Here is a 19,214-nt window from a genome sequence, read left to right as displayed (position 1 = left end):
TGTATTTAATAATAGTGTCTACTAGTACATGTATTGCGATACCTTTCTACATACCCATTATAGCACACCTAGCACAAACTGTGATACAGGGCCCTAGACCTAATGTAACAACACTTTGAATATATATAATTATATTGTATATATATTTTCATGTTATTAGCGACAAGATTCAACTGCAATTTAAATTATTTCTTCTTAAAATCTTCTCCATTGACTGTTTATCACTTTTATTTCCTAAGATATGGTCTCATGAAGAGCCAATTCTGAATTCATTAAGATGAATTTAATGATGGGATAGAAATGAGTAAAAAAGCATTTTTATTTAATATTATTCATACTGTAGCTGAAAAATGTTTGAATTTAATACAATCATCAATTTAAGAATTCCCCAGTAGGAGATTAATAATATTTGACTCACAAATAACACTTATACACTGGATTAAAGTTGGTACAATTTTATTACATTTCTGTAAGATAGTCTCAAAATCTTCTTTTTACTTGATATTACAAACATAAATTAAATACTATTCTTAAATAAATATAAAAAACATGAACTTAAATTGAAAGTAACTTGACTTGTCAATTTCTTTGCTTGACAATTCACACACGATTACATTTTTCATTCGATTTTTAAAAATGTGTACCAGTATCAACGAATAATGCATGCATTCAAATACAAAAGGTATCACTTAAGTCTTCTTCAATATCATAAAATAAACCTGTTGACCAACTATCAAATTCATTCCACCTAGCAATGGATCAAATCCAACAAATAAATATTATTTCTATGATTGATAAAAATATTAAGATACCAGGTAATGCCCAAAGTCACGATTTAGATAATTTGGTGTCAACAATATGTATCAAGATCCACTATTTAGACAGTGAAATTTCATCTTTCTGATCAAAATGAAAGTGAACAAAGAATTCATACTTCATTCAGAGCTAGTAGGAATGAGACTGGTCAATCATGGATCAGATTAAAACTAGTTAAGTCTATTCATATGGCCACATGCAGTTCTCAGGCCTTCATGCAATTAACTCTTCTTACTGAGTAAAAACTTCCCTTTCTTCTATCTGATTTGGAGAAAAAAATGCTTTAATATGAAATAAAATAATTTGATTTTAATCTTCAATTAATATTTATAAATGTGTGTGATATGGAGGTAGATTTATCACTACAATTAAATATAATGGTAACTATAAATATGATTGAAACTTTTCTCAATACCAAAAAAACACTAAAATTAGTTTTTCCTGTGATACAAGGCATAAGTCACTGGATGTGATTATCTCGTGAATCAGTCTCCTACTCATCAGCTGAATGCCGTAGAGAGAAATGATATGCTGATCTTGTGCATCAGTCTCCAGTAGTATTGATCCTGTAATTTTGTCTGTCACCTGAACGAGGTACAGAGAACTGAAATGTTGATCCTGTGATCCAGTTTTTCAGATGTCACCTAAACACCATACAATATAATTGATAGTGTTGATCCTATGATCAAATCTGCCACTCATCTGAGTGACGTACAGCGAGCTGACATTGTGTTGATCCTTTGAGTCAGTGTGCCACCTAAACTTAGTAGAGAAAGGAGTCTTGATCTTGTAATTCAGTTTACTAGCCATCACCTGAACTTTGTACAGAGAATTGACAGTGATTTGATCCTGTGAATCAGTCTGTCGTTCCACATTTGACTGAGGTACACAGAATTGACAGTGATTTGATCCTGTGAATCAGTCTGTTGTTCCACATTTGACTGAGGTACAGAGAATTGACAGTGATTTGATCCTGTGGATCAGTGTCGTTCCACATTTGACTGTGTTACAGAGAATTGACAGTGATTTGATCCTGTGAATCAGTACATCAGTCCACATCTGACGGTCGTACGGACCATTGACAGTGATGTGATCCTGTGAATCAGTACATCAGTCCACATCTGACGGTCGTACAGACCATTGACAGTGATGTGATCCTGTGAATCAGTACATCAGTCCACATCTGACGGTCGTACAGACCATTGACAGTGATGTGATCCTGTGAATCAGTACATCAGTCCACATCTGACGGTCGTACAGACCATTGACAGTGATGTGATCCTGTGAATCAGTACATCAGTCCACATCTGACGGTCGTACAGACCATTGACAGTGATGTGATCCTGTGAATCAGTACATCAGTCCACATCTGACAGTCGTACAGACCATTGACAGTGATGTGATCCTGTGAATCAGTACATCAGTCCACATCTGACAGTCGTACAGACCATTGACAGTGATGTGATCCTGTGAATCAGTACATCAGTCCACATCTGACAGTCGTACAGACCATTGACAGTGATGTGATCCTGTGAATCAGTACATCAGTCCACATCTGACAGTCGTACAGACCATTGACAGTGATGTGATCCTGTGAATCAGTACATCAGTCCACATCTGACAGTCGTACAGACCATTGACAGTGATGTGATCCTGTGAATCAGTACATCAGTCCACATCTGACAGTCGTACAGACCATTGACAGTGATGTGATCCTGTGAATCAGTACATCAGTCCACATCTGACAGTCGTACAGACCATTGACAGTGATGTGATCCTGTGAATCAGTACATCAGTCCACATCTGACAGTCGTACAGACCATTGACAGTGATGTGATCCTGTGAATCAGTACATCAGTCCACATCTGACAGTCGTACAGACCATTGACAGTGATGTGATCCTGTGAATCAGTACATCAGTCCACATCTGACAGTCGTACAGACCATTGACAGTGATGTGATCCCATGAATCCTGTCAGTCCTTACAAGTTGTAGAATTGAGATTTGTTGCCATTTTTCAGTCTGCTTGTTGTCACCTGAATGTTGTACACAGAACAGACAGTGTATTGTCCTTCAGTGTTAGTCCAATACCGTCCAAATAATGCTGGAACCTGTAAAAACATGTTCCAAATTACAATCTGTATTAAATACACAAAATATAATGGAAGTTTCTAGTAACATCAAGTTTCAAGATTCATAGATAAACTCATGACTTTATTAACTTGCACAAGAGCTCGACTATAAACAATATGTGCTATTTAAAAAAACAAAATTGTCAACAAAAAAACACCATGTCTTAGTCTATCTATAGGGTAAAGATCAAAAATAATCAGATTGATTTCTAATTGCATACAATATTGTAATTTGAACGTAATAAGCCCGTTAGGATAGGGTAAAATTGGGTCGAGGCCCCATATTCATGAAACTACTCCTGCTCAAAGTCAAGTTTTGTACTTGCTCTCAAGTCTAAACCCATCAAAGCTAAAATACGTACCGGCGTTTGATTTTGGCCTGTTCCCGTAACTGTTCAGATTTACATATGGCTCTGAGCGTGGGTAGATATTCTTGGTGAAGTCCGTTCACTGGGAGTCCAAGGGGTAGACTAGTCCGCACATTGCTGCTTGCCCTACAGGTGGGGGTGTCAAGACTGTGAAGTACAAGTCATAAAAAGTGTATTTCTCCAAACCAGACTACCCTTCCAAATCTTTGGTACAGACTTAACATTTATGTTGACATACATTGATTATTTAAAAATATCTTTTCAAATATGATTTTTTGGGGCACTTTTCAATTGCCAAAGAGTCGCTGTCTACTTTATGGGAGTTGTGAGAACATAGCAAACCGACTCTAATTAGAAACGTATGGATGATTTAACAGTCAAAACGTCATTCTGTTAAAAGATAATGAATCATCTCAAAAAATACAGTGACAAATAAAATCTAACCTGCCTGAAGTGACCATCGCAATTTCAGAACTACCTGTTTATGTGACCTTGATACCTTCAGATAACTTTTCCTACATAATCGAATGGAGCTTAACAACATGACAAGGACTAAATCTAAATTGAGCCCCATAGGTTTGTTTCATGGTGGCACAGACCATATTTGTTATCGCAGAGTAACTAATAACTCATATTGCTAGCCTATATTAATAAACTAAAAAAACTTCAGTTTCTGTAAGCCCTACTACACAGCCAATACATCAACGTCTTGTAATCAAACATGTGCAGCTGTCATATTAGCTTGTGGTGAATGGAAATAAAAAATGTAAAGTTTACTTTCTGTAATATGCCGCCACCCACGCCAATTTGCATGTCTGATCAGTTTTATAGTGATTTTTACATCTGATTTGTTCATTATACTTAATGTGAAAATTTATACATTGTTTACTGTTACTTTGTACATCTGATTTGCTCATTATACTGCATGTGAAAATTTATACATTGTTTACTGTTACTTTGTACATCTGATTTGCTCATTATACTTCATGTGAAAATGTATACATTGTTTACTGTTACTTTGTACATCTGATTTGCTCATTATAGACATATAGCATCAAGTCTATCATGCTTTTGATTTCTAAAGAGCGGAATAATTTAGAGATTAAATTAAGTAATTTTGCTGTTTCATTTTTATGTACATCTCTTTTTAATGCATTGTGTTGATTTCTCTTTCGCTTGCTCAACAGGTGAAACAAACAGCACTGTTAAATCCTACTGAACTATAATACATGTCAAGTTTCTGACTGACCATTTCACTACTTACCTAGTACTGAGAGGGTCCTTGCCCTGGAGCTCCTCTATCCTGGGTGTGTCCTGTGTGATGGGCACACAGATGTGTTCCGACGACAGAATGTCATTTTTCATTGCTAAATGTGTCCTGTATAACCTCCTACAACTGTACAGCTGTATATCCGAGTGAAAGTCCGACTCAACTTTTGACCCAGACGTGTCCTGTAATGCTAACCTATTCTCTAACACTTCCATAGAGTCTACTAATGATAAATTGTCATAAAAACTATAAAACGAATTGAGAGATTTCCCCACTAATGCCGATTCTGTAGGGTCTAGTGTTTTGGTCAGAGTTTCATTTTGTGGTTCATCACATTCCATTGGCTGCTCCTCATGTCCATCATTAGAAGTTTCGCTATCGTAGAGATCAAAAGTCTTTATCCTGCGACGAGATTTCTTTTGGACATCGTCGACCGTAGAAAGTGTGGGCTTCAGTGGTAGCGACTCCACAGTGGTTAACGGGAGGAGGGAGAGATGGTGGCGGTACAGCAGGTCACACTTGAGTGAGCGGTACTGACGACATACCCGACTCACCAACGGCACCAAACTATCATCACCAATCTGGAAATAAGATGGATATGAGTTCATTTAGTTTGATGTATTCCATAAATGGCTTATTGCAACAATAATGCCATACACAATAAATATCTGAGATTAATAAGATATTTGATATGAGCAAGCTTTGAGTAGTGTTGAAGAATTTCAGAATAATAAATCACTGTAAATAGATAGCTCTCTCTGCACTGAGGGCTCTCCACCTTTAGTTTTGGAAAATTTAATCACTTTCTGCCGGGGATGCTATAAACCAAATCAAATGAAGATAAAATCTTTTAACGGTTGAACCCAAGTTATTTACGACATGGAAACAAACCTAGTAATTTGATGCAATATCAGATCATTAGTGATGCAACATCTGATCACTAGGTCTGTTCCCTTTATTATTTTTGTGAAGGCTTGTCAGAAAACAGCTTTCTTGCAAGCCTGTCCAAAGCATTTCAAGCTTAAGGTCTGCATTAACATTTGCTTTATCCCTGAAGTGTTACATTTAAAAGTAGAACAGGTTTGTCCACAAAAACCAACACTCCCCAGGACTTAAATCGAACACTGTAACTGATTGGTCAAGAAAGGTTTCGCTGTACCTACCTCTAACATTTGTTTCAGGAGAGATATGACGCTGTTGTGGCCCTGTAAAACCAGACCCTGTAGCGACGTAGTGTGCCCCAGATGCACTAGAGGAAGCCGTTCTTTCTCGATGTCTGTGTCTTTATTCCCACTGTTAACCAGATCCTGATTGAAGCGTAGAGGCACGAGAGGCATGCTATTGGACTCCTCGTCATCAGTGACAAACCTATTGCTTCGTTTCTGACAGACAGGCTTCAGACATACAAAGTCATCGTCATCATCATCGATGATACTTGACAATTGTTTTTGTGGTGATGCCCTATGGTCATTCTTCGTGTCTGTGGGTTTTACGACACTGTATTCTGGCAATTTATCTGTTTGTAACTGTGGTTGTACTTTCAAAGTTCTGTGTATGCTGCGCCGAATGCCCTGTACACCTCCACCTGATATCACCCAGTACTGAAGGGAGAGGATACATCGACGAATGTCACCACAACACAGTGACACAACATTGTACATGTCCCAGAAATCTGTTCTCACATTCTCTGCAAGACACATCAGCTGTAGATACACAGCCAAATTCCTCTGAAAACATAAATTATATTAAACTTTCAGTTTTATTTTTGTTGAACAGTAAACCACTTCATTCCTCATTAAAAAATATTTTGCAAAGCTTTTTGCAATAAATTATAGATTTTAAACACTGACTTTTTCAGCATGTTACTTGAAACATGAATGTATCTTTAAATGGTCTTTCGTGAATATTTAAACTGAATTTATTTATCGACAAATTTTTAGAATCCTATGCTTGTGAAAATATTTCAACTATTTGATGATCCAAACACAATCATATTTGAATGCCTGAATTTGAGTTCAATCTTACATAAGGTGGTGTCTTGAAACGGTAGTGGTCAAACCGTCCCTCAAACTTATTGACCAGACCTGCGTCACTTGTGGTCAGTATGATGGGTATCTTGGTAGTGGCCATGAATTGCTGTACAGCTGACCAGAAGCCATGGTCTGAGGGAAACACAACATCTACCTGGAGGGAAAAAAATAAAATAAAAAATAATTGATGAAAAATCCACAACAGAGAAATAGGTCATGCAAAGCCTCAAGCTTATAATAATATTACAAATGGATTTGTCATTATTAATAATATCTTGTGTTAAAATTATAACTACTGTGTACAAAACTTGACATTCTACTTAATATGTAACTTATGCAGTTTTAAATTACAATTTCAAAGGTGGCTTATACAAAATGAAAATGTTGAAACTTTTTCCAATATTTTCTTTCCTAGACAAACTGTTATGACGAATATGAGTCATCATTTTGCTACAACAAAATTACATCTCTTGCAGAAATGAATCCTTGACTATATCTTTAAACTTCCTAAAATATACATTACCAACAGGGGGGTATTTACAATCATTACAACCATGACAGTATCCAATTTAGTTATTTCACACATACCTCCTCAAACAGAATGAGCGATGTACTGGACAGGTTTAAGCTGCCATCAGCCTTGGGGTCTATGGGAACACTAATATCAGGCTTCTCCTTTTTCCTACTTTTCTTCTTAGGTGTTTTCTCATCTAGATTTTCGGCAACCTCCAAATTCCTCTTACGTTTTTTCAGCTTACCCGGATCTTTGTCATCTTTTCCCTTCCCTTTTCCTTCTTTTCCCGTACTAGTTGATGCAGTTTTATTGGAGGAGTTGGAAGTTGTTTGTTTGAAGAAACCTGAGAATGCTGATGGTATCTTTGCATTTGCTTGTGATGCACTGGCTGATTCTAAAAAAATAATTAACACACACACACATAATTCTGATTCTTTTGTCGAAGATATTTTTTGAAACATTTGTATTTATCAGTCATTCAAATGCCTAGTAATACTGGTCTTTCAAGATCATAGTAAACTACTGATAAAATTTTTGAAACACAAAAACATAAGTATGGCTAAAGCCCCATTTATAAGGGAAACAATATAGGATTGTTTCATGTAAAAAATAAAACTTCAGTAATTTGACCTAAAAACTTGCTCCAAACAAATAGAAGTGCATACAAATATCTTCAAATTGAGTGAATCTTAATTCTTAGGAATCAGGATTTTTAAACCGTGCTTCTGGCTGCAAGATTTTGTGCGATAATAAAATACCAACTCACTTGAGGGTGGACATTTTGTGGGTGTGTCAGTCCCCCGAGACACCTGGTGTGACTGTGTCGCCTCCTGCAGTTGTGCAAGGATCCGCTTTCCATTCCGAGTTGAGGAAGCATTTACTTCAAACACCTATATAGTTATATAATAATACATTTCTATTAGAAGTTTGTTTTCTTTCAAAGTATGAATTAACTTGACTTGTCAGCGATGAAAACAGTAGTTTTCTTTCTTTTTGTCTAATCAAAAATGAAATTTGTGGTGCTCACCTTGAAGCCAAGCTCGTGTGCCAGCCCGTAGACAGAGGCTGTTTTACCAATACCACTGGGTCCACACAACATGGCAGTGTTACATAGACGGTCCTCCTCGTCATCGTCGCTGTCGTCACTATCCAGGGCGAAGTCACTATCATCACCCCACCAGTCATCCCTGCTACCTGTATTCAATAAAAAAACACGTTTTATTAACAATGAAATCAGGAACACTGTACACTGGTTTACAAGAAGAACAACAAAAATGTCAAATTCAGCTCAAAAAATAATAATTTTAAATTCATTTAGTGGAAATGTAATCAGATATGGTATGTCCTATTCTGTTAACTTGCTTTGCTTTTGTTTTTCTCTTCTATTCTGACAGAAACTATGAAAAAAAGTTTAAATATTGAAATCTGGATGTCAAATCACCTAAAACAACACACATTCTATATAACACATAAAACTTGGCCCTTACTACCTATAGTGAACACTATTCACCAAGATAGATACACTCAATCCAAGCCAAGTCAAGTAAATTTTATTTAAAAGTCGGAACATGGTTAAAACATGGCAACAAGAGCCTATGATAGGCTTTTACAACCAACTATAGAACTACAACCCGTTCATGACCTTTACCTTTTATGAATACCAATTACAGGTAGTATTTCTGTAGTTTCTAATTGTAAAATCCAGCCAGAGATTCACTGTATCCCCAGTCTTACCAGATTCCTTGCTCGGTTTGCCTTTGTTCTGTTTTATCTGTAGTTTCTTGGCTTTGCGAGCTTCCTTGTCCAGCCTTTGCTTCCATTCCACAAGCCAGCTCTGTAACTTCCTCACCTTTGCTGTGTTGCCAACCACCTCTGCAGAGTGTAGAGGAAGGTACTTGTCGGTCCAACTGACTGTGGGAACTATACAGAAGCAAATTGTCAAATAAACATACATAAAATCTGAAAAGTGTAACCTGGGGTTCACAAATAAATAAATAAAAAAAAACTTTTTTCTTCATTCAGTTTACTACACCTTTAAGGTTTATAATCCTGATAAAGCAATTCTTCATCTGTCAGAGTGAAGACTGGACCTAATAAGCCTCATTCTACTTATTGTTTACAGAAGAATTGCAATACCTAATGTTTGTGCTACATATTCATTGTGTACTTATGATTTATTTCAGGCATAATGAATATCTAATACTGTATAACCAAACATTTTACAGATTAATTAGTATACGCACCTGTTTCCTGTTTATTGACAATATCCTCAGCAGATGGTCCATCCCCAGTTGTTTGGAGAGGGGGACTGCCCCCGAGTTCTACGACCTGAGGCAGTTCAAGGCTCACCCGTTTCCTCAGACTTCGTCGAGGTGCTTCCTTCTCGTGAGATTTTTCCTCAGCTGTCAGATTCTCCATTTTCTTTTCCAATTGTTCTGCCTCCTTGGCTAAAAATATTCAAATTGAAAACTTGTCATTCCAAGAAAGCAATAACTTGTGTAGAAATGTTACCTATTAAATTCTTAGGGCAATTACAGTATGTTTTAATAATGATTTGCCACTTTTGATTGTTAATTTCATTTTAAAATTTCTGCATGCAAGCCATTCAGATATATATGTCTAGCCTGTGTCCCGCTTTTTACCATCGATGCACATGTCAAGTTTGTTTGGTCTAGCAGTTTTAGTTTCAAAGAAACTAACTTAAATGCAAAAACTTAATGTTGATGGAGATGCCGACAAAGTCAATAGACCATGAAAGGTAGGCTGCATCCAGTATTTGCGGCGAGACAAAAATGAAAGGGGCACTGGCATACCTTCCTGTTCAAAGTCATCCTTCTTCATCTTGAGGACAGAAAACACCTTCCTCACTGGGTAGGTAGGACAAAAGGATGATACCTCAGCTAAAATCTTCTCAACATCCTCATCCTCTATCCTTGAATGTTTTTGGAATTCCTTAAAATGAAACAAAAAGTGTTCAGCAAAACATATTCTATGAAGTAATATACTAAATGCAAATTCTTATTTTATGTAACAAAGTTTCACCTGTGTACCTAGGAAAGTTATTGTTCCATAATTATCAAATTATATCACAAATTTTGTCCTATCAATCTAATTTATTCGGTCGCCTCTGATAGTATGTTTTAGTTTGAAGTTCTCTTAATATGTTCAAATATATATAACTTAGGAAAGAAAATAAAACATGGGAGGCAGGGTCGTATAAAAACATTAAGAAATTTCATATTTTAAGAAGAGCTACCATTTCGAACCTATTTCAAGCTTCCATTTTGAACATCTATTTCTAACTTCTGTTTGGAACTATGATGTAATTTACTGTTCAAAATCTCACATCCTATTATGATATTCCCAATGAAACACCACTGTCCTTGGACTAAACAGACCAAATATTGTGAATGGTCAAATTCTTCTCCACAAGGGGTTTAAGATTTGACAGATTTAGAATATCTGTCAAATTACCCCAACCTATGACCTACCCTGATACGACTACTGTCGGAGATGTTTGAATCGGTGCTGATGAGACCCAATCTCCATTCTACAGGCCCATCAGGAAGACCCCTGATGTCTGCTCCCAGTTTGGAAAGGGTGACATTCTCCAGGTCCCAAAGTTTGACCCCATGTCTGTTAGTTGCCTGTGGCTCCCTCTGTTGGGTGTGGTTGATGGTGGGAAGGGGTGGGTAATCCTCAACAATCATAACATCATTCGTCGTGACTGTTTGACGTCGCAGCTCCTCTGGTACACCACTCATCAGAAACGCACGCTTCAATTTTTCAGCCTCTGGATCTAACACTACTGCTGGTTTCCTCTCCTTGACTTCTTTTCCACTCATAAAGATAGAGGCAAGCTTACCTGTTAAATTGTGTTAATAAGTAAATTATCAAAGAAGATCATATTGAACAATTTGTACTGATTGATTAACATCAAAGGTAAGTATGCAATAGAATATGACTTCCTGAATTAATTTTCACACAAATATGAAAATCACTGTATATTACATTTGTAAAATAGGCCAAAAGATTTGCATGTGCATATGTTTTTGTCTTAATTTGAGAGTAATTCCTATCTTATTTAACAACCAAATGATTTTTTTCCAGAATTTCAATTTCACAACCATTATATTTTCTCTCAATATTATCTTGTTTTTAAAATAATTTGTGAAATTATTAGCAACTAGCATCAAATGTATTTTGATAGTGAATTATGTTACAAAGACTATTATAAACTTAATTGTATAGATTTGACTTGCCATCTCTTTGTGACTGTAATCAATTTATTTTTGCATGACATGTTTCTATTACATATCATATATCTCTACAAGATAATGGCTGCTTTCAGTTCTCATAGCATCATGGTAGGAAGGAAACATTTTCATTTTGCTAAAGCTTCATACACATCACAAGCGATACAAATGCCCTCGCATTCACACATTGTGAAAGTAACCTTTACCTTTAACACAGTAACCCGCAATGCAAACTTATTCAGGGGTATTGTCATACCAAACACTTGTATCAAGTTTCATGAAATTTGGTTGAGGAATGAAGTCGCTAGAGCGATGACAAAGTTCTTCTAAAAATAGTAAGTGACCTTGACCTTCAACGTAGAAACCAGAAATGCAGAATTGTTCAAGGCATTGCCATGCAAAACACTTGTAAGAAGGTTCATGAAATTCCATTGAGAAATGAAGTCGCTAGAGTGATGACAAGGAGTGTAACATAGGCACATTACGTACGAACAGGCTGAATCCTATATCCCCTCAAACTTTTGTTGCAAGGGAATAATATTAAAGAGTGTTCCAGATTTTGTCAGTAAAATTGGTATTTCTAAAAATACAAATTGAAACAAATTCCTTCATTTGACTATTTAAAAACAAAACATGGCTTCCTATTATCTTCAATGTATAGCCTTTAATTTTTTGAAACAACAATTTATGTTTCATTAAAATGAAATTCTTGTGAACCTGACATGCATCAACAGACCTGACTTTTTTGAAGGTGTCTTTCTTCCCTTGCTGGGTGTCCCTTTGTTCGGTGTAGCTTTTGCTGGTGTAGCTTTGGTTCCTTTCGTTTTTGTCTTACTCTTGGCCTTCGGAGTTTTAACATTACAACCGTCTACTTCATCCCCACTACCTTCGCTGTCCAAGATAACCAAAGAATCTTTGTCAGACAGTCTAGAGCTCCTTCTCCTTCCAACGGGTTTGGAATCATCAGATGATTCCTCGTCATTCTTTGCACCTTTCTTAGTCCGCTTAATTGATTTCTGAACCTTAGTGCTCTTGGTATTTTTCTGCTTTGCCTTTTGTAGCAGTTCCTTTGCTTTAGACAGCTTGGTATTTTTCTTTGAAAAGAAAATATATCCAAAAACTATTTTAATCTGACAGACTACAACAATTGCAGGTGAAGCAAATTTCTGATTACTGTCCTAATGCAAGACATTTTCCCACTTTTTGTTTTTTAGGTTATAACCATATGGAAAACAAGAGAATAATCAGAAGAATTTCTGCTGCTGATATTGTAGCTTCAACGAGTCATATTAGGACTAATATTCCAATTCTTTTACAGCTTTTATACATATAGTGATCATAAAAAGGTTTGATAACATTTCATTTATTTAAAGAGATTGATAGCAAGGAAACAACATACACACTGTAATTAAGATCTCTCCACATTATAAGTTCAAAAGGTTTAACAAATGTTACTCTTACAATATTAATTGCAAAACAATTCAAATGAAACTTATTTTGTTTGCATTTGAAGTTACTGATGGGTGCAAACCTACGAGTCCCCTCCAGTAATAGTCCTGGGGCCGGGGGACTGAATAAATTACCAGGGATTCTATCTTTGTAATATGCTGCATCAATTCAACACATAAGAAGTCATTAGGGTCAACAAATAGTTTAATGCTGTGTCAAAAGGTGAACTGCAATACAATGATCCTTTCTCCCGCTTTTTCTAGGGATTATTCTTCGAATGAATATGATCTGAATATATATTACAAATTGTTGGGTGTGTTACCTTGGTCTGTTTGGAACTGCGGGGAGTAAAGTTGTCGCCTTCTTCTACCCCACTGCTGCTACTCTTACTGTACCTGTGCGTTAAACATACAAATCATCAGTCAAATTCCTCAGCAGGTTTTTAATTTACAAGTCACTAAATATGTATATAGCCAAATTATTATTATTTGGACTACATTAATATGGTTTTTAGCCAATATCTGGCATTCAAAGCACTATTCAAACCTTAATCGCTGCTGTTTATCTACTATAGAAAAAATACATAAAATTGACCTACATTATGTACAGGTCGTGGTCTCCCAACTCAACTTTTGGACATGCACCCAGGCCTTGCTGCCCCACACGCCACTGGGCGTAATGGGCAGTAAGTAAGTAAGTACCAATGCAACACATCATATCTTGACCTTACCTGTTAAACTTCATTCTAATCGGAGTTTTTTTCCCTTCATCTGCACCAATGATTGCAACTCGATATCGGGACCGAAGAGAAGTCCTGCGATCACAGACATCTTCTTTCCCTTTCTCTGTTGCTGATGTTTTCGTTACTCTGTCCTTCGTAGATTTCTTGGAAGGAGTTCTGGCTTTGTTTGGTGTTTCTTTACCTCTCTTGTTCTCTTTATCATCATCTAGATCAAACGTCTTTTTAGGCTTCCTGCCAGGCTTGCACTTCTTTTCAGGTGTACTTTCGAACACAGGAGCACAATCCAAGGTTGGACAGTCCTTTTTCCTTACTCTTGTGGAGTGTGTTGGTTTCTGATAAAGACAAACAAGGTTGATTATCACTAAAGTTCCCCACTTTCCAAATTCCAATTTGTTTTTCATTTTTGTCATTAAATTGTTTAGATCATTATTCTGTGGTCATGTGGACACAAAATATTGTACTTCAATCTTGTTGGACCAGTTCATCCAAAAATTCTTTTAGGAAAAATCTTTATACCTGATAAAATAAAGTAAAATAATATAAAGCAACTGAAAAATAATTGTTTTTTTAACAAAGAAGTTAATATAGCGTTGACAATTCTCACCACTGGTTTCTGTACTTGTAGTCCAGCCTTGGAGAAGCTGAGTGTCCTCTGAGTGGTTTTAGCTGGTACCTCGGGCACAGTGGCGCTCTGAAGGAAACATTTCTTCTTCTCCAAGATGCTGACATCCTCCACCTCTTCCACAACACACACACTACTGTCCTCTGACATACAGCTGTCCTCACAGGATGACAAAGTCTCCGCTAGACTTTCATTTCTGTTTTTAAATATCTCACACTCCACATCAGATGGATATTTTTTTACTCCAAACAGTGATTTCTTACTTGAGGGTGTACAATCTATCGTTACGATCTCTGAGCTAATAATTTCAATCTCTTCTTCATCTTTCTTGAGATAAAGCGGTGATGCTTTGATTTGTACATGGTTGGATAATCCGTTATTCGGAGATGGTTCGGAATGTATATCTACCTTGACAGTCACCTGACCAAGAACTTTCGGGTCAGTGGGAACAACTGGTGCATGGGCTTTATCGACTTTGTTAAAGAAACTTGAAATTGTTGGATAACTTTTGATATACAAGTCTTCCTTACTTTCTGTGTTTTCTGTAATTTCTTCTTCTGTTTTGCCATTTGCCATTTTCTCTGTGACATCAGGTTCTCCGTCTTCGTGATTGTCAGTTTTAGACACACTATTCCCTAAACTTTTGATAAAATCTTCGTAACACATTTCAGATACTGTTTCTTTTGATTCCAATTTTACCTCACTTTCATTCATTTCATCCTCTTCTTTTTTCTTGGATTCCTTTGAAGTCTTAGTATCTGCAATATCTATATTTCTGTCTTTTTGTTCAGACAATTTCTTTTTTGTTTCATCAGACTTATGTGTACTTTTGACTTTTTGTTTTCCAGAATTTGGTTTATCGTGTTGATCACCAGCCTCATTGTCTTCACAAACAGATTTTGCTGTTTTTCCCTTGTCTTTACTTTTTCGTTCCTTCATTTTATTTTTACTTTCAAGCTTTGAACCTAACTCATTAATTGTAACCTTATCAATACTGCCGTTCACCAAACTAGAATTACGAATAGCCGATTTTTCTTTTTCATCTTTGTTCTTTCCTTCTTCTTTCTTTTCTGAGAATTTATCATCAAACTTTTTTCTCTTCTTTCCTTTACCAATTTGTTCTTCCTCAAAATCATCTGCATCATTTTTCTCCGTCTCTCTGTCTTTTTGTTTGCGTTTCTTGCCAGGTCCCTTTTCAACCTTTTTATCAGCAAGATCTCCATTTTGTTTTTCTACTCCATTTAAGCATTTAAGCTGTAAAGTGATGAAAATGAAGATTTATTAGTGATGTATACCGGGTAACACCTTCTGTCATAACTGTTCCTTATGAATTGACTTAGAATTACAGGCTAATTCAATTTTCTGAGCAATAGTCAGCCCAAATGTGTTCAAAATAATGTTGAAAGGGGTATTTCTAAGTAAATTAAATGACAAGACTAACACTTAACCATAGATGGAATTTTTTTCCAGTCTTTCAGCAGTCATGTTAAAAAACTAGAGAAGTTAGAAGTATCCATTGTATCCATTGTATACTCAAACTTTGTCATCCCAAACTTACATATCTTGTTCATTTTGTTGCGGATTTCTTTCCCCAAGTTAGTTAATTCAGGGCAGAAGTATACAATGTCACATTCAGTATTCTAGCCAAAGACAGACAAATTATGTCATAGCAAGTATTAAAAATTATCGCCAGGCCTGTATGAAATCTATCAGCCATGGATATAAGGCTGATGGAGGTGTACATCCCTGCATGGTTTGAAACTTACTGTTACTCTAGTCAAGACTCACTGTTATCATGGCTTTATCAGGGAAACAGATTTGACTACCCTTTTTCCATTTAAGGGGAAAATCCCCGCCGCATGCCCGAATCCAGGGGGAGAGCAAAGGAGGGGAGGGGNAGAGGGTGAAGGTTCTCCCATCGGTAAGAAAATTCCCCTTCAAATACAAACATTCTTATGATTCTGAAAACTGATGTATGCAGCGATGTACCAATGGGTACCAGAAGAAACTAGACTTCGACAATCCATTATATTTAATTATTTCTTGTTTAAAGGGAAATTAAGAACCAAAAAAAGGAAAATTATGATTGATAAAGAGGAAAATTTAACCATGATTTCTGAGGGGAATTTACCCAACACTGGAAGTAAAACGGACCTGGATAAAGCCCTGGTAAACCTAGTCAAGACTAACAGATTTCAGTAAGGACGAATGAATTCATCTAACCTAACTAGACCTTTGGAATGGTAAAATTTATGTTATAACAATATCATTTGACTGATAAATCACAAATGAAGAATATTCCTTTCTAAAACTGCTTAAAATACAGAACTATTACATTATCATATCAAAATTTACTAGAGTAGTAGAGCTTCACCTTATTTCTAATGAAATAGAGTTTTATGCCCTCCATAGTTTTCTACTCCATGCTGGGGATATAAATCTCTTGACTGATCACATTAATGAAGGACAAGCAAGTATCTTTTCAACTTGTACGTATACTAGAGCTTTGGATAACCAAGTCAGATTACTTAGTATTAATCATTGTATGTTCCGTGACGGTGTCAATGACAAAGTCTGTGAGGAAAAGGTTTGATTGCAATTCACAAAACAATCACTTTGAATAAATAGACAGTCAAATTTATCAGATTTAAAACCTGTTGTTTTTCTGTGTCCTTCTGCTGTGCTGTTCCGAAGAAGGAGAGAAGACTGGTGGGCTTCTTGGCAGGTTTGATTTTGTCTGGGGATTTGAAGAAATCCAAGATAGATCTCTGGGGAGACTGCAAATCATTTGATATCTACAACAACAACAAAAATTAACAGTTGTGGACTGAACTTATGCTGTATGAATTTTATTTATAATATGATTTCTATATGAAACAGAATCACTGTGAATTTATATGTTGCATGTTACAAATTTTAAGGAATTATAAAAGTGTCATATTTCATGAATATGAAAAAGGAATTATCTTGAGGATACATTTGTAATACATTCTAGTATGGGGTTGGGGATAAATCCATCAGACCAAACCAATATTCTAACCTGGGATATACAAATTTAATTGCAACTGAAAATATCTCCACATTCAAGCTATTTTGGTCTCTGTGGAGTATAACAATTGATATATCTAATCACCCGTCTTGTGCACCGAGCCAATCTAGCTCTATTAGATATCAATTTTATTTGTTGGTACTATTGATTTTGTAGCCGAACACAACTGGGCCGATTGTTGGCAACCAGATAGCTCAATTGGTAGAGTGTTTATCTAGAGTTCACAAGGTCCAGGGTTTGAATCCCAGTCTGGCCGTTGCATTTTTTTTCCTGAGTCCTGTTACACAATGAAAAATTAAGTCTTGGGATTCATTTACCTCTTAAGATATTGAACAACTTGTTCAAGTACTCAAACACATATAGTAGCAAGTGCTTACATCGTCATGATCAGACACTATCTCTGTAGGAAAGAGAAATGCACAGCAAGACAGTAGTACCAACCTGGTACTTTGCCCCTGGTACAGAACAACTTAAATCCTTGGTATAGAACTGGAATTATTTGTACGGATAACCTAATCTTGGTACAGGTGGACTGGTACAGATTGCCAGTGGTACAGAATGACTGGACTAGTACTCCCTGCATGCAAACTATATAATCTTTAATCATTTGTAGTTATCATTCCTTTATTTACCTGCTCATTTCCCTTATCTGTTACGTCTTCATCCATTGCAATTCCTAACATGGATTGATAATTGATATAGGGGGTTGCCAAGGAATGAGAGTGAGCCCTCTCAATCAAATACACCTGCAAGAAAATAACTTATTAATTAATAGACAAATACAAGGTAACACCCATTAAACCTCAACAGAGTCACAGATAATTTGCATAACATTTACTATCATTCTAATATTACATTTGTATTATCTTGAATCACATCTACTTCTCGATGTACGATTGAATTGACTTTTGGTCGTAATGTGCTTCTGACGTTAACATTATGTTTTGATTAGCCCAACACAACAGTTTTACATACATAACAAAATAACAAATAAATGAGAACCGCTGAGAAGCCGTGTTCACAACATTAGTTGGTCATTATTGTTCGGCCTTCGCTCTGCTGGCTTTGGTCCAGATATTATCTGATCGACACGTATGCAACTGTGAAATCTAGCTGGACTGCATACATGAAGACAGCAGATCATTAAGCAAGATATATACCTTGCTTATCTACAACCACTTAGAGAACAACATTGTTTACAAATAATTTCCAGCTTTGGTCTATGTTTGTGTACCTTTCAGAATCGTCCATGTTGGCGCGAAAGTGTATATCGATCGCGGTGACACGAAAGCTTGGATAAATTTGACGTTCTCTTTACCTTTGAGCTTTTCAATGACGCTGATTTATTTAAAGGTGCTTGTCCCTGGAAACTTATTGCCGGGAGCAAAAATATGATAAAATCAAAATTAAGGTATTATTATATAATAGTAAACGTATTACATGGCAACAATCAGAGACGGAATGGACTGAAAGCAATCATCTGCAACAGTAGGACCTGTTATGCCACATTTTGTATGTCAATCACAGGGACCTGCTAAAATTATTATTGGCCAAGCTCTATAATAGGTTGCTGTCTGTTAAACAGAATGAGGGAATGCCATTGTAAAGGCCATCAATAGGTTATTTTTAAATTTTAACCAAAAATCTAAATATCTTTCAACTTTGAATATTTTTTGTCTAATTGCTTATTAAATATTCTAAATAATAAAATCATAAAAAAATATCACTAACTATGTCTATCGATACCGATATTATCATACTCAGCTGTATCACTTTTTGAAAGGAAACAGTTGACAACTAAAATAAAATTCATCTTGAAGGCCTTTTGTGGACTAGGAGGGGGATCACACACACATCAATTACAGCTTTAAGAGGCTCGGAAACCCCTTTAAAAACATTCAGGTGGTTTTTTTTAGATTTTAGATACGCTCTAAATACACGCCACAATGACCATTTTTATGAACCA

The 19,214-nt window shown here is 36.1% G+C and overlaps 1 protein-coding gene across 4 annotated transcripts; it reads right to left on the bottom strand.

Annotated features, from left to right (window-relative positions):
• Positions 1-426: 426 nt before the first annotated feature.
• Positions 427-18,560, bottom strand: LOC110456765 (ATPase family AAA domain-containing protein 5-like). Of its 4 annotated transcripts, XM_021507716.1 has the most exons (20): positions 18,483-18,560; positions 17,881-17,994; positions 16,854-16,994; positions 14,182-15,453; positions 13,566-13,909; positions 13,158-13,230; positions 12,178-12,480; positions 12,123-12,141; positions 10,622-10,995; positions 9,944-10,082; positions 9,374-9,577; positions 8,865-9,050; positions 8,158-8,324; positions 7,897-8,020; positions 7,205-7,524; positions 6,612-6,770; positions 5,750-6,313; positions 4,581-5,167; positions 3,311-3,463; positions 427-2,927 (listed from the first exon to the last, which is right to left on the bottom strand). In XM_021507716.1, exons 2-20 carry the CDS (start codon positions 17,929-17,931, stop codon positions 2,849-2,851), a joined length of 5,259 nt encoding a protein of 1,752 aa, XP_021363391.1. In that variant the 5' UTR covers positions 17,932-17,994; positions 18,483-18,560; the 3' UTR covers positions 427-2,848. The 4 variants fall into 4 exon arrangements, with proteins under 4 accessions (XP_021363391.1, XP_021363387.1, XP_021363388.1 ...); XM_021507712.1 differs by having other exon boundaries at positions 12,123-12,480; XM_021507713.1 differs by having other exon boundaries at positions 12,123-12,480; positions 18,409-18,489.
• Between the last annotated feature and the right edge of the window lie 654 nt (positions 18,561-19,214).

Source organism: Mizuhopecten yessoensis, unplaced genomic scaffold, assembly GCF_002113885.1.
Source record: "Mizuhopecten yessoensis strain PY_sf001 unplaced genomic scaffold, ASM211388v2 scaffold8841, whole genome shotgun sequence".
NCBI lineage: Eukaryota > Metazoa > Mollusca > Bivalvia > Pectinida > Pectinidae > Mizuhopecten > Mizuhopecten yessoensis.
This window is presented reverse-complemented; position numbering and strand designations above follow the sequence as displayed.